The sequence below is a fragment of the Malaclemys terrapin genome, chromosome 6 (genome assembly GCF_027887155.1).
Source record: "Malaclemys terrapin pileata isolate rMalTer1 chromosome 6, rMalTer1.hap1, whole genome shotgun sequence".
NCBI lineage: Eukaryota > Metazoa > Chordata > Testudines > Emydidae > Malaclemys > Malaclemys terrapin.
This window is the reverse complement of record NC_071510.1, coordinates 61483245-61507808: the sequence shown is the minus strand read 5'-3', so window position 1 is coordinate 61507808 and position 24564 is coordinate 61483245. Positions and strand designations below refer to the sequence as shown.

At 41.4% G+C, this 24564-nt stretch overlaps 1 protein-coding gene across 4 annotated transcripts in view; it reads right to left on the bottom strand.

Moving 5' to 3' along the window:
* The window catches only part of SEMA6A (semaphorin 6A), a 138899-nt gene that overhangs the window by 77092 nt on the left and 37243 nt on the right, over positions 1–24564 (bottom strand). For all 4 annotated transcript variants that reach the window (XM_054031761.1, XM_054031759.1, XM_054031762.1 and 1 more), the window contains exon 2: positions 3376–3513. In XM_054031761.1, coding sequence (XP_053887736.1) covers positions 3376–3475 — 100 coding nt within the window. In that variant the 5' untranslated portion in view covers positions 3476–3513. The remainder of the gene's footprint in view (positions 1–3375; positions 3514–24564) is intronic.

The window sequence follows — 24564 nt, the reverse complement described above, 5'->3', positions numbered from 1 at the left end:
TACTAGGTATAAAATTGCCAGCTTCACAGGTTTCCTATAGAATTGGGCTGCTAGTGCAGGGCAGCTATATTTTTTCTAGAAGCTGTGGGTAGCTATTAATTGTCCTTAATTTATTTATTTATTTAACCTGACTGGTTTTGGTTGTATTTATTTATTTTTGGCAACCTGTCTGATACATCAGTTTTCCTAGCAGCCAGATGATAATGCTGATTGGAAGTCTGTACCAGTAGCCACTCAGCCTTTTCCCCCAACTCTGAGAGTCAGTGAGAGCACTTATTCATTATATTCCAGAGCTCTCGTTGCTGGGAAGTCAACATGCACTGATGGGATCTATATACAATCTGTATGTAGATCCTATAATAGACACCCAGAAAACATTTCTGACAGAGTTTCTGTCTGTCTGATGCATTTGCAATGCATGTCTCTAGATGTAAGAGCCAGTCAACTAAGCAGCTCCCAGGAAAGCAATCAGAAAGACGCCCAGAAAACAGAAAGAAAACGAGACTATGAGTAGGAGCAGCATCAGAAGGCAGAAATCCTGCACATTCACATAATGCAGTTAACTGGCATCTAATCAAGCATTAAGCCCTTTCTCCCGAAATCTGTTTGCTCCAAACAAACAGCGCTACCTTGGAGGGGGGTGGTGGTATTATTGTAGATATTCTGCTTTAATTTTCTCGGTGAACTCTCTTTAGGAGGGTCTTTGGTACTAATCTTGGTTGAGCTACTGACTCACTGCATAGGCTTGGGCAAATCACTGTGTCTTAGTTAGCCCAGTTGTAAAATTTGGTACAAACAGGAACTTCCCTGCAATCCAGATGCTGCATCTGAGCAGACCATTTCTGGGTAAATAAATTAACCAAACTCAAAGAGGATTGAGGTTCAGAAGGTTAATCTTCCTGACCAAGATTTACTTGAGAAGTACTAATTTTTAACATTCCAGCTTTCCTTTCCTCTGTCCAACACTGCTTCCTTTGTAACTGACTGCCCTTGTGTGAACGGAGGCTTGTATGTTTGCAGCCATTTGACATTCATAACATAGAAATAGAAGTTTCACATATTTTTCTCTGCAGAGGGGTTAAGATTGCTGACTTGCCATTCCTTAATCACACTTTTACAAATGCAGGTGCCAATCCTGACAAGTGCTGAACACCAGGGCTAGATTCACAAGGGGGATTTAGTTGTTGCAGTGTCTAACTTCGAGGTGCCCTGACACCTAGTGGAATTCACAGCCCCAAGTGAGGCGCCAAGGCTTCCTATATAATGTGTGGGGAGAGTTAGGCACCTAAAAATGGGATTCACAGAAGCCAGCAAGCTGAGCAGTCTGCCAGCTAAGCTAGCCAGTAGCAGGGATGAAAGGAGGTCAGTGTGGGCTGGTACGGCATACCGTTAAGAAGTGGCCACTGGTACCAGCCCGTATGCAGCTAACGTTAAAGTACTACTGCGGCAGCACTTTAACATTGCTGCACCTTTTGTCCCCCACCCCGTCAGCAGGGCAAAAGGGGCAGCTGCTCTGGAGCTAGCAATTTAAAAGAGCCCAGGGCTCCCTACCACCGCCGCTGCTACTGGGTAGCATGGGCCAGGCAGCATGGATGGGCTGGCTCGGGGAGGCTGACCCACAGCCCTGCCCCTTCTGCCCGAGGCCGGGGCCCCATATCGATAAGTGCTTAATGTAACTTTCACCCCTGGCCTGTAGGAAATGCTGAGGAGAGAGGCCTAAGCCCTGCCCCTCAAAAGGAGTTAGGTGCCTAAGTCTGGGCCAAGGGAAATGCCTATCCCCCCTCAGGATTCATGGCTGTGAACCCTCTCATGGACTTGGGTACCTAAGTCAGGTCAGCCCTTTCCCAAGAAAAACTGAGTTGCAGATGGTATCTCACCCTTTTATCCAATAGTTCAGGGGTTAGAGCATTCATCTTAGAGATGGGAGACGTTGGTTCAAATCAGACAGAGGGGAATTTGAATACAGTTCTCGCACTTTCCAGGAGAGTGCCCTAACCACTGGGTATTCTGGGGTGGGTCTCTCTCAGTCTCTCCTGTTGACACTGTTCCATTTTGTATAAACTAATTAAAAACTCCTGGGCCAGAGAGAGTGGTAATGACTCTATAGCCTGGAAGGCATTCACCTGGGAGGGGGGAGACTCAAGTGCAAGTCTCTACACTAATGAATATTGAATTATTTATACAAAGTGGAATAGCTCCAACAAGAGAGAGAGCCCAGAAATTACAGCACTCACTTGCGAGGAGGAGCTCTGTGTTCAAATCCCTGTTTCTTGTCTGGGCTATGTGTATGCCTAATGGATCGGGCCATACAGGCGGGGAGGATGCCTACTTTGTAAACTCACTGGGGCACAGGTGTGAATTGGATACCAAGGTGCTGGACAGTGTAAGATTTCGTGGCATAAATTTATGCACCTCATAAATTTCACAAAGGAAACTTTGATGCCCAGGTAGCTCCAGAGTTATGGTGGGCATTGTGTGAATGCCAATGGCACCTGCTTGTTGTACTTAGGCTACTAAAGGGGCTGTGAGATGCCTAAGTCTCCCTTGTGAATTTAGCCCCCAGAAGGCTTTTTTGGAATAACTGTGATTGAACTGTGATAACCATGATAAAGAGGAACTTGGTAATAATACTGAGGGTCTGAGCTAGGTGGTCAAATGCAGTGCATGCTTTCTCACCTAGTCCAGCCAGGCCATCTTGATCCTGACTTGCAGCACCCTGTGCTAGCCTAGTCTCAGAGAGAGTCCCCATTAAAGCAGGATAGAAAATGGAGAATATTTGTTGCAAAAATTTAGCCTTTTCATCAAAATGTTTTTGTCAGAATCTTACAAACAGTTTTACTGCCCAAAATGCCAAATGGTAAAGTGGGACAAAGATTCATCAAAGGCTGAGCAAACAAGTCTGGTTATTTGTGTAGTTCTAGAAAAATCATTTCAATGGTATTTCCTCAACACAGCTACATTAGTGAGCTACACCTGATATATGGACTTGGTTGGTTCTCCAGAACTTTCCTTCTGGGGAGTCAGGTAAAAAACTCTCTGTTCATAAAAAACAAGCTTTCTTCATTTGTTGTTGGGTAGAATGGGAAACCGTGGCCTGACTGCACTGCAGGAACTCCCGTTTGAAGAGTATTCTAGGTTATGGTTTTGGAGGAGCAAGCAGCTCATCAGTTCTGAAAACCCAAGTCAGGGCAGAAGTGTTCTGCTCCAGTTTTATCATCTGGGAATGTAATCTGGCTGATCTGAAGAGCCATCAAGAAATAAAAAACATTGTTCATTTCAGATCAGCTAAAACTGTGTAATTTTGAAGTTCAGCGATCAATACATTCCTTCTTGGAACTTGGGGGAGGAAAAAAGCACCAGGCCTTTCATACTTACAGTTGCCATGCGAAATACTGATTGGCTCAGAATCTTCTGGGAAACCAGCCCCAGCAAAGTGTAGCAGTGTGAAATATAGCAGCAAGGCTTCTGACCTCATAGTAGTTCAGCGGGGAGACTTTACTTCTTCACTTCACCCTGTAGAAAACAAACAAGGGCATAAGAGCTTCCTGTCCATTCTGTTTTAACTACTGCACACAGAAAGTAGGGTTTGAATGGTCAACAGATAACAAAGGGGATTCTCACTATAAAGTAACAAATAAGTGTAATTTTTAAAAGAGTCTGCCCTGCTGGGCCACTTTTCTTTCATTCCTCAAGCCCGTATCAGTCACACCTGCAACTTGGCTTTGAACAGATTTAAATATGCTGTGAGCGACCTGTGAATTTTCTGTCTCAGCTGATTGGCCCCAATAAAGAAACTTTGTCCTCTGAGTCAATCGACAGCTGACAAGAGTTTTTAGGGAAATACTCCATCTGCTGTTTCTTTAGGTAGGTTTACATAATTAGATGATGACACAGGCCATAAATAAAAACCACACTACATTATTTAGGTTAAAAAAAGTGATTAAAGGTTATACTGGAAGACTGATTCATACCCTGCAGAGTTGTGAATCAAACACAGAAACACAGACAGTTTGATGGAGCACACTGAACATGTCATTGGGCTTTACCATAAAAATATGTACCCATAAATTTAAGTACCATAAAACCAACACTCCAACTTGCAATAAAATAAAGGTGAATAGAACTGTCTAACATCAGGGTTTTTTCCCTCATGTTGCATCAATGCATTCGCTCATTGACATTCCATGTGCTAAATAAATAAATAAATCCCCAAATCTTGGAGATAAAAAGAACAAAAGGTGCCTGTGCATACAGTGAAAGAAAACATCATAATACAGTAAATAGCTCATAACTCCCAGGCAAATTTCACAGAGGTGCTGATCTGCAGGGGAAATCAGTCTAAAAGTGGGGTTTTCTTTTCAGCCCTTCCAGGGTTTCAAACCTTTGATGCTGCGTGCCAAAGATTATCTTTCTGAACAAAGCTATTTTACAGCAGTCTGTCAATCATTCAAGATTTATGTGCAGAAAGTCAAACTTTGTAACCTAGATAGTCTTTGAAAGTTACTTTGGCAAATAAAGTGCTAACTTGCCCTTTTGCAACACTATTTAATATTAGATACCTATGTCTCCTTTTTCCATGCCAAAAAAAGCATTAACAAGTTCTGAGTGTTGCATTTTTACTTGCAATTTCACAGACACAGCTGGTTCCCAATCATTTATTCAATTGGAAACGTCACACTAATTAATTTGCCTTTTCTAATATGTGCTTTGAAATAAAATCCCAGCTCCTATAACTGAACTTCAGATGGAAACTCTGTTGAAGGGCATTGTGATCCCTCGGGGCTATAACTAGATGATTTATTATACTCCATGTTTGCCTATTATTGTTCACACACACACACACAGACTTGAAAACTTGGCTGCTTCTGTATTTTTATTAACCAAAGTTTGAACCCATAGAAAATAAACTCTGATGTGAGCCACTCTGTGATTAACTAACTGACTCCTCGACTGCCACATAGCGTTAAAAGAATGGCAAAGGTACAACAGCAAGAGTAAGTAAAACATAAAACAGAAACTGGCTGGCTATTATATTTTACACGAGGAAACATATGGGGAGAGCATAATGCACAGGAGTCTCGAGAGAAACAGTTCTGTCTGGCATTAGGCTAGTGGCCACCTGTGACTACTGAGACAACTGTGCCTCCCCATAGCTACTTTATTTTCTCCCTTCCCACATTTGTCTCATTAATCACCTGTTTCCTAGTGTTTAAATTGTGAGCTCTTTGGGGCAGGGACTATCTCCATGTTATTTTTTGTATAGTGCCTAATATAATAATCCTTGTTTGAGGTCCTTAGGTGCTACCACAACAGAAATAACAAATAAGAAGGAGAATACTCAAAACCACAGATTCCTCGGGGTTTGCATTCAAGGAAGGATTTAAAAAGGAAAAAAAGAATTAAGGGGCTGATTTTCGTCCCTCTTACAAGCCTTTTGAAATACAGTTTTGCCTTTACCTTTAAAGACTCATTTTTCATATTCGGTATGAAGCGCCTGTTTTGTCTCTACAAGTGCATTGCAAGGTGACAAAACAAAGTATACTGCTTTAGTATATCAACAAATTTCAATTCCTTCCTTCTTGCAAATGCTTTGGTCAAATGCAAAGCTCTTTTCTGAAGTACAGGAGAGGAACAGTCATTTATCTAGAAGAAATTTAACAAGCAATTCAGTTTCTCAATTTAAATCCTTTCCACCCACAATATCAGTCTGCAGGCTGATAATTCAAATTTAACATGGCTTACAGTGGGACTGCAACAGAAGAATAGCTGCTTTATGTTACTCCCTATCAGCACATCATCAGCTAGCTAACAATGTATGTATTATATGTGGAAAAGCATTAAGGCAGCGTTGATAAATCTTGCCCATTCCACTTTAGAGCTTTAAAAACTTTATTCAGGAGAGGTTGTGATATATCACTCCCTTCTTCTCACTCAACTTTCTGAACCGTCCCATGTAAACATGTAGACAAGAGGGTCTCCAGTCAGATTAATTACCTCTGTTATACTACCGGTCATTTTAAGTATAGTTTAACAGACAGGATTTTTTTCTTCACATGAACACAAAGAGAAGACTAAGGAGTTTTCAGTTCTGCAATCTAACAGCTTAATAGTGCAAAGCTGTTTCTACACACAAAGGCCTGAGTCTGCAAAAAGAAGTGAGGCGTTGTGATGCTCCGTGTCATAATGCCTAACTTTTTTAGGTGTCTAGAGAATCAATGTGATTCACAAAGCCTCAGTTAGGCACCAAAGCTCCTATCAAATGAATAGGCATCTTATACTGTGATTCACAAAGGCCAGCATGCTATGCAGGGAGCCACCTAAGCTAGCCAATGGGAGATGCCAACGACAGGAATGTGTACTAAGCTCCACTCATGTCTCAGAGATACCGTAAGTGTCTAAGTGCAGGCCGCGGGGAGGCCCTATCGCTCTTTGCAATGCCCAGATGCAAACCCTCTCTTGGCATTAGGTGCCTACACCATTTTAACAAGAAGCTGGGAGGAGGAGGTGCTTTCCCCATAGTTTTTAGCCCAGTGGTTAGGGATGTGGGAGAGCCCCTGATTCAATTCCCCCTTCCTCTGAGGGGAGAAGGCATTTACCACCTCTCAGATGAGTGCTCTAACCATTGGGCAATAGGATATTTGGAGGTGGGAGCAGGGTGTCCCTCAGTCTCTCCTGTTGAAGCTGCTGCACTCTAGATAACTAATTAAAGAGTCATTGGAGCATGGGGACCTGATTTTCTGTCTCCCACCTCCCAGCTGCATGCTCTGACGACCTAGCCTAAGTTCCCGCTAAGCTGTGCAGCCGCATGGCCGCGCAGCAGGCTGTCAAGGGCTGTGCAGGCGGGAGAGGCACCTTGTCCCTGGCCCTGGCCCCAGAGCTGCCCCAGTGGGGAGAGGCGCTCTCCCCCGGCCCTGGGCTGTTGTAGGGAGAGAGGGCTGGGGGGAGTCCTCTCTCCCCACTGCAGCCCCGGGGCAGCCTGCACCCCAAACCCCTCATTCCTGGTCTCACCCCAGAGCCAGCACCGCCAGTCAGAACCCTCACCACCAACACCCAACATTCTACCCCAGCCCTGAGCCCCCTCCCACACTCCAAACCCCTCGGCCCCACCCCCAGCCACACATCACCTCCATATTGGTGCACATAACAAAATTCATTCCGCACATGGATGTAGAAAATTAGAGGGAATATCATTGCACTTGGTTATAGAGTCATGTTCATGCTTGCTTGCTTGCACTCTCTGCCCCAAATGTCTCCTTAACTGAGAGGGAGAGCACAAGCATGTGAACGACTCTAGAGGTTTGAGCACTCAAGTGAGAGGTGGAAAACCCAGGATCCAGTCTCCCTGCTCCAATGACTCTTTAAATATTTATGCACAGTGCAAAATTTTCAACAAGAGAAACTAAGGGAGCCCCACATCAAGTGGTTAGAGCAATCACCTAAGAGGTGGTAAAATCCCTGTTCAAATCCCTTCTCCCCTCAGGTGAAGGAAGGGACTTGAACTGGGGCACTCCTATATTCCAGCTAAGTTCCCTAACCGCTGAGCTAAATGCTATGAGGGAACACCTCCTCTTTCCCAGGTATTTTGTGAGAACTCATCTGAAGGGCCCAATCCAGTACACATGTTCACAGGGCCCCTACCAGATTGGGCCCTGCACCCAACTTAGGCAGCGGAATGCCTGCATTCCCTGGTTTGTGAATCACTTTTACAGCAGGAGATAGCTGCTCGGGTGCCTATTGGGAGGCATGAGTACGCATGCTCCAAGGCTGAAACATAGGTGTCCATGGAACTTTACTGCAAAAAAGTAGGTGTCATGTGAGTTTAGATGCCTACAGTGTTCAGTGGGAGTTTTGTGCACCGCAGTGTTCCAAAACCTGGACTTTGGCACTTTACTCGTTTAATGAATTCAGGCCAAAATCCTCTGTCATTCTTAAGGATATTTTTATTTGTTTTTAATAAACGTGGAGGCTGATTATGTACCACCCTACACTTTGTGTAGTCATTAGCACCAGTACAAAGTAAGTACAAAACGCTCCCATTCTGATCTGTTAGAACATTATACCCACTCTTCCCTGGGGTAAATGCCTACTGAGCAATGGAGAACTGGGTCCAAGGTGAGTCTATCAGCCAATGTCAGCTTTTTTCTGGAAGGTAATTATACTAATTTAATATGAATTTTGGCATCCTTTCTGTGGTGCAAGATTTTTGTCCAGTTTCAGTGACATTTTAGAAAGATGCTTGTTAGAAATAGTTACATTCCTTTCTAATATAAATTCCCTTTTCAGCAAGTCCTCTGCTTTAGTTGGGCTCCTGTGAATGATACAAGTATTTTGACTTACAAGTGTAATGGAACTACTTCCTAACCAAATGTCCTTCCATATGCAGCATGTGATGAAGCACAAGTAGCCAGATGGTGATGCCCAGAGAGTAGAGGTACCATCTCCAAATAACGGCTTTGTAAACATCAAGGTTTAGATCCTCAGCTGGTGTAAATTGGAGTAGCTCCATTGACTTCAATAAAGCTAAGTCCATTCATATCAGCTGAGGCTCTGACTCCAAGAACTTCCATTCCTCCTATTCAAAAAGTATACATTGCTCCAACAGAAAAAGTATTAATTTTGCCAAGTGGGTTTTTGTTCGCTTGGTTTTTTTACTTGTAAACTCTGGAGACACAGCATGATAAATGCTTTAAAGTACTTGAATGAAAGATTCTATATCAATTCACAGTATTATTAGTCATTGAGATAGTGAGGTTTTGCGAAAGGGTATGACTTGCTTTTGAGTTCTGAAGAACACAAACAAGCAGTCTGTTTTCTTGAATTCCTTGGACTAATGCAAGTATACATTGATGCAAGAGGATCTTTCCTTGAACTGTCTTCTTGAAGTTGCACAGATGTTAGTGAGGAGACTTTTCCTTAGTAAGTATATATTTCCCCTGTCTTAGTCGTTGTAGTGATTAGGTTTAAAGAAATCATATAATCTTTTGTCTCATATGCAAATCTTGAGTCCCCTATGGGAGAAAATAGGGAAATGTTGTCTCAGATTGTACTCCTGGGGGCTAGAGTACAGCACAGCATGGCACTGATCTTGATAAGGGTATTGAGGTGCTACTTCAAGGTGCTATTTCAATACAAATAAATAAATAAAGTTTCTATAGCTATTAGTCTCTAATTTATACATTGGGAAAAACCAAATTATTGGCCTCAAAGAGTATTTGAAGATAAGGAGGTAAATAGTGTCCCTGGCTCAATATGGCTTGTGATATAAGGAGAATGGTTTGATTTTTTGAGCCAAACGCAATATATAACTTCTGGAAACCATGACTCTCGGAGCCAAAGAGAAAGACACCAGCATGACATCAGCCTTCTGCTGTCTGATCTTTTTTAGTGTTTAGTGAGTGATGGTTCAAGGCAAAAATGCATGCAGAATAACCGTTTGGCTAAGGAAATGAATATATTGCTACTGCCATAATATCCTATTACCTTGTGAGTGTGTCTGGACTGTATAAGAAGGGTTTGCTTAGTCTGTACATATTACAAATAAAATGTAAAAATGAAGTGCCAATTTCCTGATAGATTCTGTGATAACTTAAGACCAGTTTGAAGCCTGAGAACAGAGGGATAGTTTCTGTTAAATCAGTAGCAGCTGCAAATATATTTGCAGAAGAATATGGTGCTTAGCCCTTAAGATCTACAATCTTCCATGTCAAAGAAACACCGATTTAACTTTTCCGCTCAGCTGTACCCTCAGTTAATCAGGTGTAATTCCAAGTAAAGTCAGAATACAGAACAATGCCAGGGTTTTTCTGTGGGTCTCCAATCATGACCAGTCTTGCATAGCTTTTGCTGGATTCACACATATCATAAACCTACTTTAAATCAAGACTGGATGTCTTTCCAAAAGATATGCTGTAATTCAACCCACAAACTATTGGGCTCAATGCAGGGATTACTTGGTGAAATCCAGTGGTCTGTGTTAGGCAGGAAGTGAGACTAAATGACCTTAATGAGCATAACAATCTATGACTCTATTAATAAGAAGAATATGTATTGTGACAGACGCAGACCAGTGGGGTACAGCAGTCTGGTAGAGGGCAAATATACTGGTCACTGGATGAGTAGTTTTCTGTTCCCTGAGTGACCAGACCAGGGGCTGCACTAGAGTAATCAGGAACCTGCTAGAACTAGTTAAGGCAGGCAGGCTAATTAGGACACCTGGAGCCAATTAAGAAGAAGCTTCTAGAATCAATTAAGGCAAGCTAATCAGGGCACCTGCATTTTAAAAAGGAGCTCACCCCAGTTTGTGGTGGGACTGTGAGGAGCTGGGAGCAAGAGGCACAAGGAGCTGAGAGGGTGTGCTGCTGGAGGACTGAGGAGTACAAGTGTTATCAGACATCAGGAGGAAGGTCCTGTGGTGAGAATAAGGAAGGTGTTTGGAGGAGGCCATGGGGAAGTAGCCCAGGGAGTTGTAGCTGTCATGTAGCTGTTACAGGAGGCACTATAGACAGCTCCACTCCACTGGGCCCTGGGCTGGAACCCAGGAGTTCCCCCCCAAACCTCCCAATTGACCTGGACTGTGGGTCCTCCCAGAGGGGAAGGTCTCTGGGCTGTTCCCCAACCCACATGGTAAATCTCTGGCAAGAAAATTTGCCAATAAGCGCAGGACCCACCAAGATAGAGGAGGAACTTTGTCACAGTATATATTTGTACAAATTAAAGGCGACAAGCTACCTTCCTGCAAACAAGTCTTAGAGTGTGTGTGTGGAATAAAATGTGCTGAAGAATCTGTGAGTAAGAAATCTAAGAAGTCAAGTCATACCTTCCCTCCAGGGAACAGAATTTGAACCACTGCATCAGGAAAGGAGACATAGCCAGTAAAACCAGCAGTATCCATGGAGCCACAATCCAAGGGGATCCCCATAAATATCTGGAGAACAGGCACTCTCATCACATTCAGGGGCCCAGCAAACATGAAAAATAATGAAGGGATGGGAGGAGGAATTAGACAACTTAAAAACATGTAAAAAGTTCTAAAAGGCAGGTTCATGTGAATTTGTTTGTTCATCTCTAGGTATAAAATTTTGAAAAGTGACTTAGGAACCTAAGTCCCCTTTTCAAAAGTGATTTAGACACTTGGAGCCTAACTCTCATTGAAAGTGTGTCCCTTGCTCTATATAAGGAGAGTGCTTCCTAGTGGTAAAATTTCCCACTCTATCACAGGCTTGCTATGTGTTGATGGGCAATTCACTTATGCCCCCCTGTCTCCAGCTGGAGAAACCTTTGGCAATCCTTTGAAAAGGCACTATTATAAATTCAGAGTATCATTATTATTATTGTTTACTACTTTTTAAAGTCACAGTTCCTAGACAGAGAAAGACATGGCTCTATATAAGCCAGAAAAAGAGGCTAGAAATAAAACAGCAATAACAGGAATGTAGCTTGTGACCCATACTCCCTGTGAAAAGAGGAAAGCTAGGCAGGTGCTTTCCAAGCAGCTAAGGGAGGTGTCCAGGGGAACATGCTATTGCTATATGTGATTTTGGGGTAGCGGTTTTGTTTTGTAACAATTAGATCTATCACCCAGGTACCACTCTCAGGTGTGGCTGAGTGTGGCAGTGAAAAAGATCACACAAAGGGTCCTGATGACCACTGGGGAATGGAATGGTGCCACAGGCAGCAGACAAAAAGGAATAAACAGAAGCAATGAAAGCTCAAGGGTGCTTGCAGAGCTCAACAAGCACTACAATGCAGATGACACAGTGGTAATCATCAGGAAACCGCTTTGAGTGCCAGACATTAGCAGTGAACTGGCACACAGCAAGATGATGTCTGGGATGGCCAATTCATTTTTCCTGTGATGATAATCAGTCACCTGAATGCGAGTGGCTGTAACTACTCATGCCAGGTTCCTCTTCCTCCATAGCTACTAACCATCAACATCTCTCTGTGATCCACTGTGCATCCATCATTCATCTTTCCCTATCTTGTCCTGCTCCTGTTGTCTCTACAGCTGCCCATCCGATTCCTGTGGCCAAACATGTCTCAAACACTCCAGGTATCTGGCCAGTAAAAGAGAACCACTGATTATTACTAGGGGGCAGAGAATGGCACATGGTCCAGGTTTGTGCAGAGAGGCCCCATATCCCTCCCACTTTCCATTGAGTATGCCCTGTATTAATTGTAAGTTCCTTGGGGCAAGGTCTGACCATTTTGTAGGTGTTTCTATAGTGCCTGGTACAATGGCTTCCTTGTCTATGATCTGACTACTTACCCTGTTTCCCCGAAAATAAGACAGTGTCTTATATTAATTTTTGCTCCCAAAGATGCGCTAGGTCTTATTTTCAGGGGATGTCTTATTTTTCAGAAATGAAAAATGCCGCCTTATCGGTGGATGCCTTATTATCGGGGAGGTCTTATTATCGGGGGGATGCCTTATATTACAACGAGAGGCAAAACTGTAAGTAGGCCTTATTTTCGGAGGATGTCTTATTTTCGGGGAAACAGGGTAGGTGCTACCACAATCAATCAATCAATAAATAAATAAAATGTGCACATAAATTCAATGCACATCAATTATGCACACCCAAAGCGCTCCTTACACATAGGGGGAGTATATGGGCATCCTGTGATATATGCACTTTACTACCATTTTAATTGGATTTAGCATTGCTTACTCATTTCCCTGCTGCAGGCTACATCCCAGATATAACGATTGGGCCCGGGGGATATACAAGGGTGGAACATAAGATATATTTTTCCTTATATAGCAAGTGACAGCATACACCTTTATTGAAGAGAGTAATAAAAATCTACCAAACAAGTATAACCAGATACTATGTAATCATCTCTTCAAGGATCTATGCAACTTTCCAGTAAAGCTAGGGCAAACTTAAGGCTAAAATCAAGTTTCAAATCAAAATGCAAATATTTCTCAAAAATGTTTCAAGAGGATTTGGTTTTATTGTAGCATGCTGATGTTTGTGTAAATGTAAGTACTCGTCTGCAGTTTTACACAGGCAATAAATCATACACTGCAATGTCAGTTCTGTGTGTCATATCACTACCCCCTGATTCAGTGACTGCTAAGATGAACAGATTTGGAAAACCCCCAGTAAGAACCAATGAACCTCTTCCTAAAAAAGGTGTCATTTCAGTAGGTAATACTGGCAACCTATCTTGTATAGATCATCATTACTGATCACCCCACAATAGTACAAACGGAAAATGTGAAGAACAAATGAAAGCTTTAATAGGAAGAACCTTCCATTGACCTGAGTGACACAGTTCCAGTGACTTCAGCTTTAATAGGATGCTGTTGTTCAGAGAGGGAACAGTCAGATGGAAGATGAACATCTCCCAGATGGAATTAGAAGTATCTCAGGCCTATCGATTCTGGTTGTAACCTTTACTGTAAACAATCTACAGGGACCTCATCAACCACCTGTTCAGTGATATTTGCATTGAAATATGGAGCCAACGCAAATGAGAAAATGGCCACAGTTCCTTGCTAAAGCATCTGCTCCTCTCTACTCTTCTGGTTATCTATTTGTCAGGGAATCAGAGGTACACATTTTAGCGGAATGGATAATGTAATGGCAATAACCTGCTCACACAGCAAAAGACACAATGAATATGTTTGTCTTGATGTTGATGGTGGTATTATATCATGCAATATTTCACTTTCTAATAATTGCTCAGTTTTATACTGAAAACAGGCTTGCCAAAACTGTCAAGAAAGGCATTTGTGCTTGGAGAATTATTGCTAGAAACATTTTTCAATTTTATTTTTGGGGCAATAAGCCTGCATTAAAGAACAAAGACAGTGGCCAAATTATTCCTCTTCCTTACCACCAGAAACACACAGCAACAGATCTAACTTTAGAACAGCTTGTTCAGTCATCACAATGATCTCTTTATTATTTTAAATACACCTCATTTGTTTAAGAGATAAAAATAGCTCTATTTGTTGTTTGTGGGCTTCAATAAACCACTGTCAAGATTTTTAACTGATGTAAGAGCTAAACGTAACACTGCCTTTTTACAAGAAAGAACACTATCTCTAATATAGTCTTTGCTGTTTAATCACAGCAACCTTAATAGAAAACAGATACACTACCAACAATACCATTAGTCTTCCCGACCCTAACTTTGCCTGGGAAATATCAGTGCTAGTCAATAGACCTTCTATTCTCTCTTTCAGCATATGGAATAAAAATTACACTGTAGCCTGTGATTCACAGGTATAGAGAGAATGAAATGTGTTCTTCCTTTTTTTTTATTATCGATAACAACAAAGGTGAAACATGAAACCATATATGTTTTCACAACAGTATTGCCAATTGCCACTGATTAAAAGTTTGACAAAGCCCTTCAGACATAGTCTGAGCTGCTACACGTCTGCAGTAAACATAACATCAGGATCAGGCAGTAATCCTAAAATAATCCCTCTAGTGCATTAAACTCTTCAGGTCAGATTCCCTCAGTTGCTTAGCATATGTCTCCTTTCATTATTATGGGTGCATATTTAAATAGAGTCCAGTCTTTTCTTCAATCTCCTCCCCCATCCAGGAAAACAAAAAGGTAATTTACAGTGGATTTATGTCTGCACAACAGATCAAATCATATGAAGAGCACAGCATTATTCTAGACCAAAATTAGGATCCCACATAACATATCATTGTGTTTTAGAGCGGCTGATTGCTGCTTAACATAATCATAAATAAATATTTTTTATTTTGCATATTTGTTTAAAGTTCAAAACTAAACTCAAGAAATATATTATCTTTTGATTTGTGGTATTTGGCTGCTTTAAGACACTCATTTTATTTGTTTGAAATGGAAATGTCCATCTTTTTTTAATTTCCCAAAACAGCAGAGAACACATTTAAGTTCAACTGTTGAGTAATCAGAGCACATCTCCTAGCTTTTGTGCAATTACCGATATGTAACGTTGGCCACATTAATGCAATTTACTCAGAAAAAAGAGTCACTAACCTGGCTTGATTTACATTCAGTAGAATAACAACTTTCTACAGTATATGTTTCAAAAGGTACTAATCAACTTTAGCTCAAAAGTGACTGAAGCTCCACAGTCCAAAAAATATGGATCAAATTTACTGTAACCATCCCACAATGCTAATCAATTTTAAAAATTTAAATCATGGCTTGATTAAACCGATCACTTGTGCCATGCCCCCATGAAAGTGCATTACTTCCACAGCAACAATGGCAACTTTAAGAGAATCCAGTACCCATTATATACCAGAATAGTCTAGTCCAGGATTTAGGCCAAATTTCAAGATCATAGTCTATGAAAGGTTGCTCAATGAAATACAGCAACATTCCACTCAAGCAAGAAGACTTTTATAAATGTACATCACAACTTGTGAAGGAGAATGAGAAGGTAAAGGTAAGACTTTCCCCCAGAAAGCAACCAATTCATAATGAGAATTTATGTATGTCCCTGACAGATAAAAACTGCAGGTAAGCAAAGAGTTCTTGAAGACTTGTGTTTATACATTCATTCCCTTATTTGTTTATGAAATCAATAATCTTTGGTTTCTTTCCACCTTTCAGAATGGCAAGAGGGAGATTGCTGCAAAAATGAGTAACGGCCGAAAAACAGATGTAATCCCTAAGGCAAATTTTAAAGCACCTTGTAGGTAAGCATAAGTTGATGGTGATAACAAAACTGAGAGCACTACAGCAAGAATGAGACTGGAATGTTGCCTCCACCATTCCACACACACTTTGCTCACATATCAAGGTAATGGGCATGTAAAATTTAGATAGATTGTCTTGATCTCTATTTGTCTTTAATTATTTCTTTTTACTGGTAATTTGTGGAATCATATACTTTTCAGATCTTTTCATTAGTGTGTATGGCCTTAAAGAAACAAACAAAAACCCTAAAGGATTCTGGACATCTATCTAGTTTTGCTTTTCCAAAATGGGATGATCCCCAGGATTGCAGTTACCAATCATCCAGTTCATGCAGTCTGCTGGTAATTGCTAGTTGCAAGTGGCAGTCTCTGAGCTCTACTGTGCCTGGATTTATGCCCAGAAAATTACCAAATTATACATCATCTATAATCTTAACAGTTTATGGAGAGGTTGATACAAGAAAAAATCCTACCCTCGAGAATTTTTTTGTGGAAAAAGGATCACTCATGACAACATGGCATATTTTTCATCCATAGCTTAATTTCACCTACTTTGGTAATATGAAAAAAGTCAATGAAAGGAGCCAATAGCTATATTAAATGATCCTACTTCCAGGATGCTCTTAAGACAAACGCTTATTGTCTGCTATACTGGACACAAGGTTAATTACTGTAATCTAATTTATCTTACGAAAATGTTATATGCAGATATCACCAATTAACCCCTAAATATAAAATCACAATTTCTTTAATTAATAGAACATGCACAATCACTCTCATTACCAAGAGACCAGTATCAAGAGGAAATGTGAAATTATCCCATGTGAAGGGATTTGAAAAGCAGGCACAAAACTGAGATACTGATGGTCAGACAAAGAGGTGGTAATTCAGGAAGAGCTCAGACATTGCACCAAAGAGGCACACTACATTTCTATGCAGGCATACATTCAGCACTGGTCTACACTACAAACTTATGTCAGGATAACTACCTCGCTCACGGGTATGGACCTAATCCCTGGTGTAGACAGCACTATGTTGACGGGAGGACTTCTGTCGTTGACATAACTACCACCTCTCGGGAAGGCAAAGTATATTTATGTTGATGAGAAAAGCTCTTCTGTAGGCATAGGTAATGTCTTCACTAAGCGCTACAGTGGCACAGCTGCACCGCTGCAGCCCTGTTAATATAGACATGCCCTCACCCATTTACTCTAGAGTACAAGCATCCATATGCATTCGTTCACACCTGTTTCTTGGGGGGTTAAGAATAGTGTAGAAAGGGAGTCAGAGCGACTCTGATAGCTTCCTAGAGTGCAAATTACAAGAGTAATAACTCTGTTATTATGTACTTTACATCTTTGGAAAGGTTGAGGAAAAGATCCAGTCCAGTGCAGTGAGAGAAAAGGGGTCTACAGAGTATGAATGCATGAACTGAAATGATGGGTTAGCTTCCTTGTCAACAGGGGAAACCTCTAATCCAGTCTCTGGATAACTGGTAGAACAAAGCAAAGTCATTCTCCTCTCCTGCAAGAAATATTCGCTGCCCTTTCAATAACCTATACAGGGTCTTTGCAAAGGAAATAAAGAATGTCACATGGATGAGTCAGCAGTCTGTTTCCAGGTAGCATGCTAGGACAGGCTAAACTATTCAGCCCACCACCATAACAGTAAGACAAAAAGATTTCTATATCATTGATGGTTTCTACAGTTATTTTAGGAATGATTGACTGCACTCGTGTTCCAACAAACAATAATGAGATATACTGGAGAGGAAAAAACTTCAATGGCTCAGACACACAATTAAATCTGATGCTGAAAACATTATTACAAGTATTCTAGCTAATTTTGTAGAGTTAAAAAAATGCATACAGCACCAGACATCGGCACTCTGCCAAACTATGAAATTATACCCACCAACTCACTGCCAGGATAGGTCACTAACTTTAGGGATTGATGTACGTTTGGATCATATACAATTGTTTGGTTTGGATGTAATTGAAAAGTAGATGACTGGAGAGTTTTCCTCCTCCCCAACCACAAACTTCACTCTTCGAAGGGGAGGAGAGGTGCATGAAAAGAAAAATTCATGAACTTTTGTGATCTCTCTAGCATGGCTGTGTATTTTCCTGGCTTGAATTAATACTTCATGAATTGCCCGAGAAAAGTATAATTCCTGTGTAGGAACAGGAACATTGTAGCTGCTGCTCTGTTGTTTCTCCCTCTGCATCTCGGCTGGTTATGTAATCTATATCAAGTATGGCAGAGAATGATTTCCTATGACTTTTGATGGGCCTCAATAACCTGGATGTTCAATTGGTCAGTTGCCAGTGTTTGTTGATCTACAGCCAAGACAAGAATCTCTGCCAACAGAGAGAGAACAGATTTTTTTTAAAAGCACAAAAGGAATTAGATCAGATACTCAAATAGCTTTTTAATGAGACTGCAGCCTGTATGCGTGTACTGTGGTAACCTGAAAAGCCTGGAGAGATCTTTGCTGGCATGATGGTTTCATGTTCTTGCCATAGACTCAGTCCTCCAGCCCTTTCTCATGTGAATAAGACCATTGGCATCTATAGGAATACTCACATGAGTACGAGAGGAAGGACTGAGTCTTATGTTTTTGCATTACTTTAGAGCAATGATTCTTTGGCTTGCTAGAGAAATGCCAAATACCAGTTACAAATAAAGGACCTGGACCTGCTTCTGTTGAAATCAGTGGAAATTTTGACATTGATGTCCATGGGATTAAGCATCCACAACTCCCACTGGCTTCAGCAGAAGTCGTAGGTGCTCAGCAGGTCTGAGCATTTGGCTCATGGAATGGATGATTTTGCAATACCTCTTTCATAAATCCCGTCGGAATCAACTACCTTCTCCTGGCCTTGTACAGCTTTATTGACCAATGTCCTGACTCCCATTCTCTCTGCTGAAATGAAGAAAGGCACATATTGCAGTTCAGCTGCCCATGAAATATAACAGAATTCTCCCTTCTAACCAGCCTTCAGAGTTTCTGATGTCCTGAACAACAGGATCAATATCACCTATGTGATGGTATATGGTTGCTCAGTTCAGAGGCTTTCAACTCTAAATGCAGCACAGCCAACACATTATTCACAAGAGTTTAAGATTCACACCAAAAGAGGTGTGTGTGTGCATATGTACAAATTCTAGGACACAGTATCCCCTCTAGAACAGATTTTCAGAGGTCCTTTCTCTCAGATATGAGATTAAGATAGTGTGAAGGGCCAGCATTATTTTCTTTCCTGCAGTTTTTGTGTGTGTTCACCAGTTCTGTTAGAAAAAATATTTTTAATTAAAAATCTTATTGTCTAAATCTCTTGTTCTGGAAGTGTTGAGCATCTCTACTCCTGATCTCTACACTTTGCTCCTATCTCCTGACCGTCATGAGTGACTTTTCATGGATATCCATCACAGAGCTGAATCAGTCAATGAAGCAGCTGCAGAATGACATAATACTCGTAAATAGTTGTGGAAAGCAAATTTTGAATTCATTTTTGAAAACATTCCCACCAGGAACTTGATTGTAAGAGTTAGGCTCATCCCAGAAAGACCACCACTTGGCCAATCACAGCTAAGCAACACAGCTAAAAGAATCATCCACAGAATAAATGAAATTGCAAAATATTTTGATGAATTATTTTGAATAACAAATACATTTTTAAAAACTTGAATCTACAAATAGAAAAAGGGTTGAAATTCACCCAGTACTTCATTATCACCTCTGCTTAGGACCTGAGTTCACCTGCAACCTCAGGATCCAAGCACTCTGCTCCTCATTCCAGCCCTAGAACTGAGCGTGTTTCCCTCAGCAAGCAAGTGCGCACCTTTCACTAAGGTTCTGGGCAAGCTGCCTCCTCCCATAGAAGCTGAGTACAGCAACTTGAATGGAATCTGGAAGGATGAGCAAGGGTTGCAGGAGAGAAGTATTTGGAAAAGGCTCCAAGAAGTCAGTTTGCACACAGTTAGGAAGACGAAGCTGCAAGTGAGCAGCCATAAATTGCTTTAATAAACAGCCAGTTCAGTTTAATAAGAATGGAATCTTCTAAAGTAATTACTGAGTACATGAGGAAAACACTGAGCATAAACCCCAAAAGCTCCCCACAGTCTTCTGTCCATCACCAGAGCTAGATACAATGACTCCTCCCTCACCTACAAAAGCTAAGAATGCTGCCTCCCTTACACTAGGCACTGAATACCCCGCCACCTTACACCCACACACCTCTTGATGTTCCGAGCTCTTCCAACCTCTCCCAAGAGTTGATATATCCAAATTGTCTTGTCTGCCTATTTAGACTGCAAGTTCTGAGGGACGGAGACAGTCTCTTCCCCTGCCTTTCGGACACTGCCAAGTACGCTGTCAGTGCTTCAAATAACCAGGATGCTCTGGATGGCCAGAAAATGGTCTTATTTTATTTCACAATACTGGAATGTACTTTTTTATTTGTGTTTGTGTAAATCAGGACTGTAACATTCACTTAGTGGAAAACACTGGTAGGTTTTGCAGAAGAGGTGTGTTTTAAGGAGAGACTGCAATGGAAAGATGTGGTTAGCTTTTGTACTGGGGTGGGAGGGAGTTCTGTATAGGAAGCTGCCTTCACCTTTCTGGGAGCTGAGTGCACTTCCTCCCCTCACCTCTTTCTTCCCCACAGAATGAAGTTTACTGCCTGCTCCCTCATGGAACTGGGCAACTTTCCTCCCCTTCCCCTTGGAGTGGAATGTGCTGTTTCTCTCTCCCGGGAACAGCAGAGTAGTATGAGGCCCTCCTGCCACAGGAGAGAGGGGCAGTACCCCAGCAGCATTCTGCCTGACTGGATATGCAAATGGTGACAAAAATCTAATTTGTAACATTTTCCACTTCAGTTTCTTCAAGTCACAGTCTTTGTTTGATTGTTATGCATGTTTAGAAATGAACAGAATTAATCATATCAGAAAAAATGCTGGCCTAATATAAGCCGTATAGTGCAGCTTAAAAAATGCAAATATTTGCCAGTATTCTCCTTCTCTCTGGATTTTTTTTAAACAGATTTATTATCACTTTTTTAAAAAAATACATAGAGCCATATTAAACCTTTCATTTCTAATATGCTGCTTTCAAGGTATTTCTAATGTAAACACAGACAAAAGGTATGTTCTCCTTTATGACAGGCCTGAAATAAAGCAGCCCTAATTAGAAAAACCAGATGCTACTTAAGAGTTAAGGCAGTGTGACTGCTGGGATAGGAAACCTATCCCCCCAGCTTATCCAACAACAGCCTCCCCCCTCCCTGGCTCATCCTCTCTCTTTGACTCTGGTGACCTATACATTAGAAATTTGATTACTGATTTGCTTCTAACCAACCGCACACCATTACCAATGTCCTAAAAGGCTTTAGTGACACTGTGCCAGCTGAAGGAAAGATTGCAGTATGAGGCCCTGTTCACACCAGTGCTTGTAACTGGGTTTGGAACCATTTTCACACATAAAGTAATGGTTGTAACCCAATTTGTGTCTACCATACATACAAATTACAAACCTTGTGCAACATCCCAGTGCCAGAATACTGCTGGGGATTAATCTGTGCCCTGGGATCAACCAGACTGCTTAATTGGAGAAAAATATAAATAAATAGCCTTGGCCACACCGGACCAAACCATCCAATTGTTATTTATATATCTCCCGAAAGTGTGGTAGAGGTCTACAAAGCATAAGAAAACAGGTTCCTGCCCTGTAAAGCTTACAATTCATATACACAGACAAAGAGGATAAGAGGTGAAATACAAGATTTTTTTTTCACTTAAGCATGTTGAAAGTGGTCCTCACTTGCAGTTCTGATGGTTTAAACCGGGCAGTTTTATTTAGTCATTTTGATTTTTAAATCGCCAGTTTTAACCCTGAGCCATGCCTCGCCACCCACGGCCAACACTCTGACAATTATATAAAACTACTGTTCCTTAGTCCTGTAACAAGGCCTTCAAAACCCTCAGTATGCACATGGAAATATGCACCAAAAAAGACGAGTTATTGCTAGCACAGTTTGTGTTCCAGCAGGGACATGGCTTGAAAGTACAGTTTCCAGTTCAAGAAGCACAAACATGATGATTCATCTCTCTGGTAATAGTCAACTCATAATCATGTTTTTGTTTTGTGTTTTCCTCATTACTGAATGGTCACTCAGAGCTGCACTTTTTAGGTGCATTGACAAGAGCTACATAAATACCAAGAGGACTGCTGTGAGATCTTTATCCTGAAAAGTTGCCATCAAAAATAGAGCAACAATTGGATAAACAATGAAATCATTATTAGAGAAGCTGGAACAGGTTTAGAAACCTTTGAAGATGGGTTAAATAGCTGAACCCCATCCTTGATCCAATAACTATGGAAGTGCTTTCCAGACATAGTTTTAAATCCAACACAACAGTTTTCGTTTGTCATGTAAAATGAATTGTAATTAATGGTTTCTGGCACCTGTATTTAACAAGGATATGCCAGTGATCACTACAAATTCACAGTTAAAAACAAAACTCAGAAACAACTCCTTTAGATAAGATTAAGATTTAACATACAAACAATTACTAGCTGATCCAACTAATGGAATAAGGTTTCACTCAGGAGTCATTAATTTTTTAAGCCTCAGTTCTAGCAATGATGAAAAGGATGATACTAAATATTGTAATGATTTTTTTTAAAAGTCAGATTACAAAAAGATGGTATGCTGACGACCAGGGGAAAGAAAGAAAACATTGCAGCACATTACAGCTTTCTGTTAAAGTAACAGCTGGTTCTTGTATGATATAAATAGCAGCCACGACTCCTCTAGGATCACATTGTTGTGTGAGTCTATATACAAACGTCACTGATGTCTCTCAGGGACCACTGGAGCTTTCAAGGTCTGTTTGAGCAAACTATTCTAACCCTCAGATCCCCTTCTCTGAAAACAACACTTACCTTCATTTCTAATCTGAGGAGTGGCTAAAGCCTTCAAGAACTTAGGCCAGTTCTACAATTTCAACTTTGGCAATGCAATTTCTTCCTTCTAAGTCAGTCCCCTGTAATGAGAAGTGACTAAAATTAAGCTTTTCAAAGCTTACTGGTACTTATCTCTGGTTTTTAAAAGCAATGTGGACTTATGAAAGACTAGAGGGTATCTGATTAAAGAAATACGCACATCCATAGGCCTTGCCTTGTGGCCTCCTCCTCCCCATCCCCTTATTTTCCTTGCTAGGAAGATTGACACTACATGAAAATTTGATTCTTGGGTAAGCCGAGTCATGTAAATTAGCTTAATGAAATAGATGACTTTGTGGATGTCCCTTTGATACTGATTAGGCTCAAATATCCACTCAGCTAATGACTAGAGCAATAGTATGATAGCACTTGTGGAAGTGTCACCGCTATACCATTTACAACCCTTTACTCATCACTGGTTCATATCTTATATCCCCCTCGTCATAATCGTAAAAACAGGCAGGCTTCCAAAAGCAAACAGCAGCAGTTAACAGCCTAAGACATGATTGACACTACATAAAAAATCTATGTGTACTTTACTGACAGCCCAGAACTCAACATCTAAAGGAGATGAGCCTTTGCGTCCTCAGCTTTCAAAGCAGATAACCTGCAGGCACTTTGAATGTAATTATACCCACCCTAATAACGATCTGTTCAATGGCTGCCTACTGCTGGTGCCCAGACAGGTTAATCACATTGCGTCCTACTGAAGAGAAAAACCTACCCTCCTTGTCACTTGAAACATGGGACATATTGTGTGAAGGGAACGTTTCAATGAGTTTTCCCTGCATAGGCTGGTGACATTCTTCAAAACTTGAAGGAAATTATAAAATTTGCCAATATAATGCACCGCTCCTGATTATACAAGGACTTTTAATCTACAAGAGTATCATTATTAATGCTGCAATTTATTCATGGAGGTCACAGAATATGTGACTTCCGAAGACCTCCATGACTTCAGCCAGTGCCGGCTGGTAGCTGCAGGGTCCTGTGCCACCTGCAGAGGCAGGGAGCTATGGGGTACCCCTGCTGCCCCAGGAGACGGGAGCCCTTAACCGCTTCTGGCAGCCCCAGGTGGCAGGGGGTGCTCCCGCAGCTGGGGGCTGCCAGCGGAGGGGGACCCTGGAGCTCCAAGCCACCCCTGGAGCTCCCAGCCCACCGGCAACTGCCCAGGCTCCCCATTTTGTCATGGATATTTTTAGTAAAAGTCAGGGACATGTCACGGGCTTCCGTGAATTTTTCATTATTGGCTGTGACATGTTCGTAACTTTTACTAAAAATATCTGTGACAAAAACTTAGCCTTATTCATTATTATTCCTGTGTATCTGTTATTCACTGGGCCCCAGCTATGTGCTCAGCACTGTACGAGGGGATGTATTCCCTGCTTCCAGTGAGTTTATCTCATCTAGAATAGCCCAGTTTGGCAGTCATTCCCCATGTGGAACTCCCACTGACTACACTGAGAATTCTCTTGGGAAGCCGTTGCAAAAGCAAGCACTAAGTGATACAAACACTACAGTACAGACTCAGCGATATGGTGGAGTTAATTTGTTTTATGTATATGTAACACTATTAGGAGGGTTAATATTGCTAGGCCTCATGGAAACACCTGTAAAGAGGGGGTATGAAAAAGTTGTAGTGGTGAACATCATAGGTGTAGACCCAAGTGGGTGTCACAATGTCAAAAAATCTTCTGCAGACTCTGGCTGCTCCTCTCTTCATGCCACTGTTGCCAGGCTGGTCTGCTCCATAGCAATGCTACTTCACATTGAACATAGTAACTCTTGGGATGCAAGGCAACAGCTGCTCATTCTGTCCCCTGCTGACTGGACAGTAGTCAGACTCCTTGCTTCCTAACAACAGGAAACAAAGGAGTGGGGTGTGCTAGTGGAAAGCTC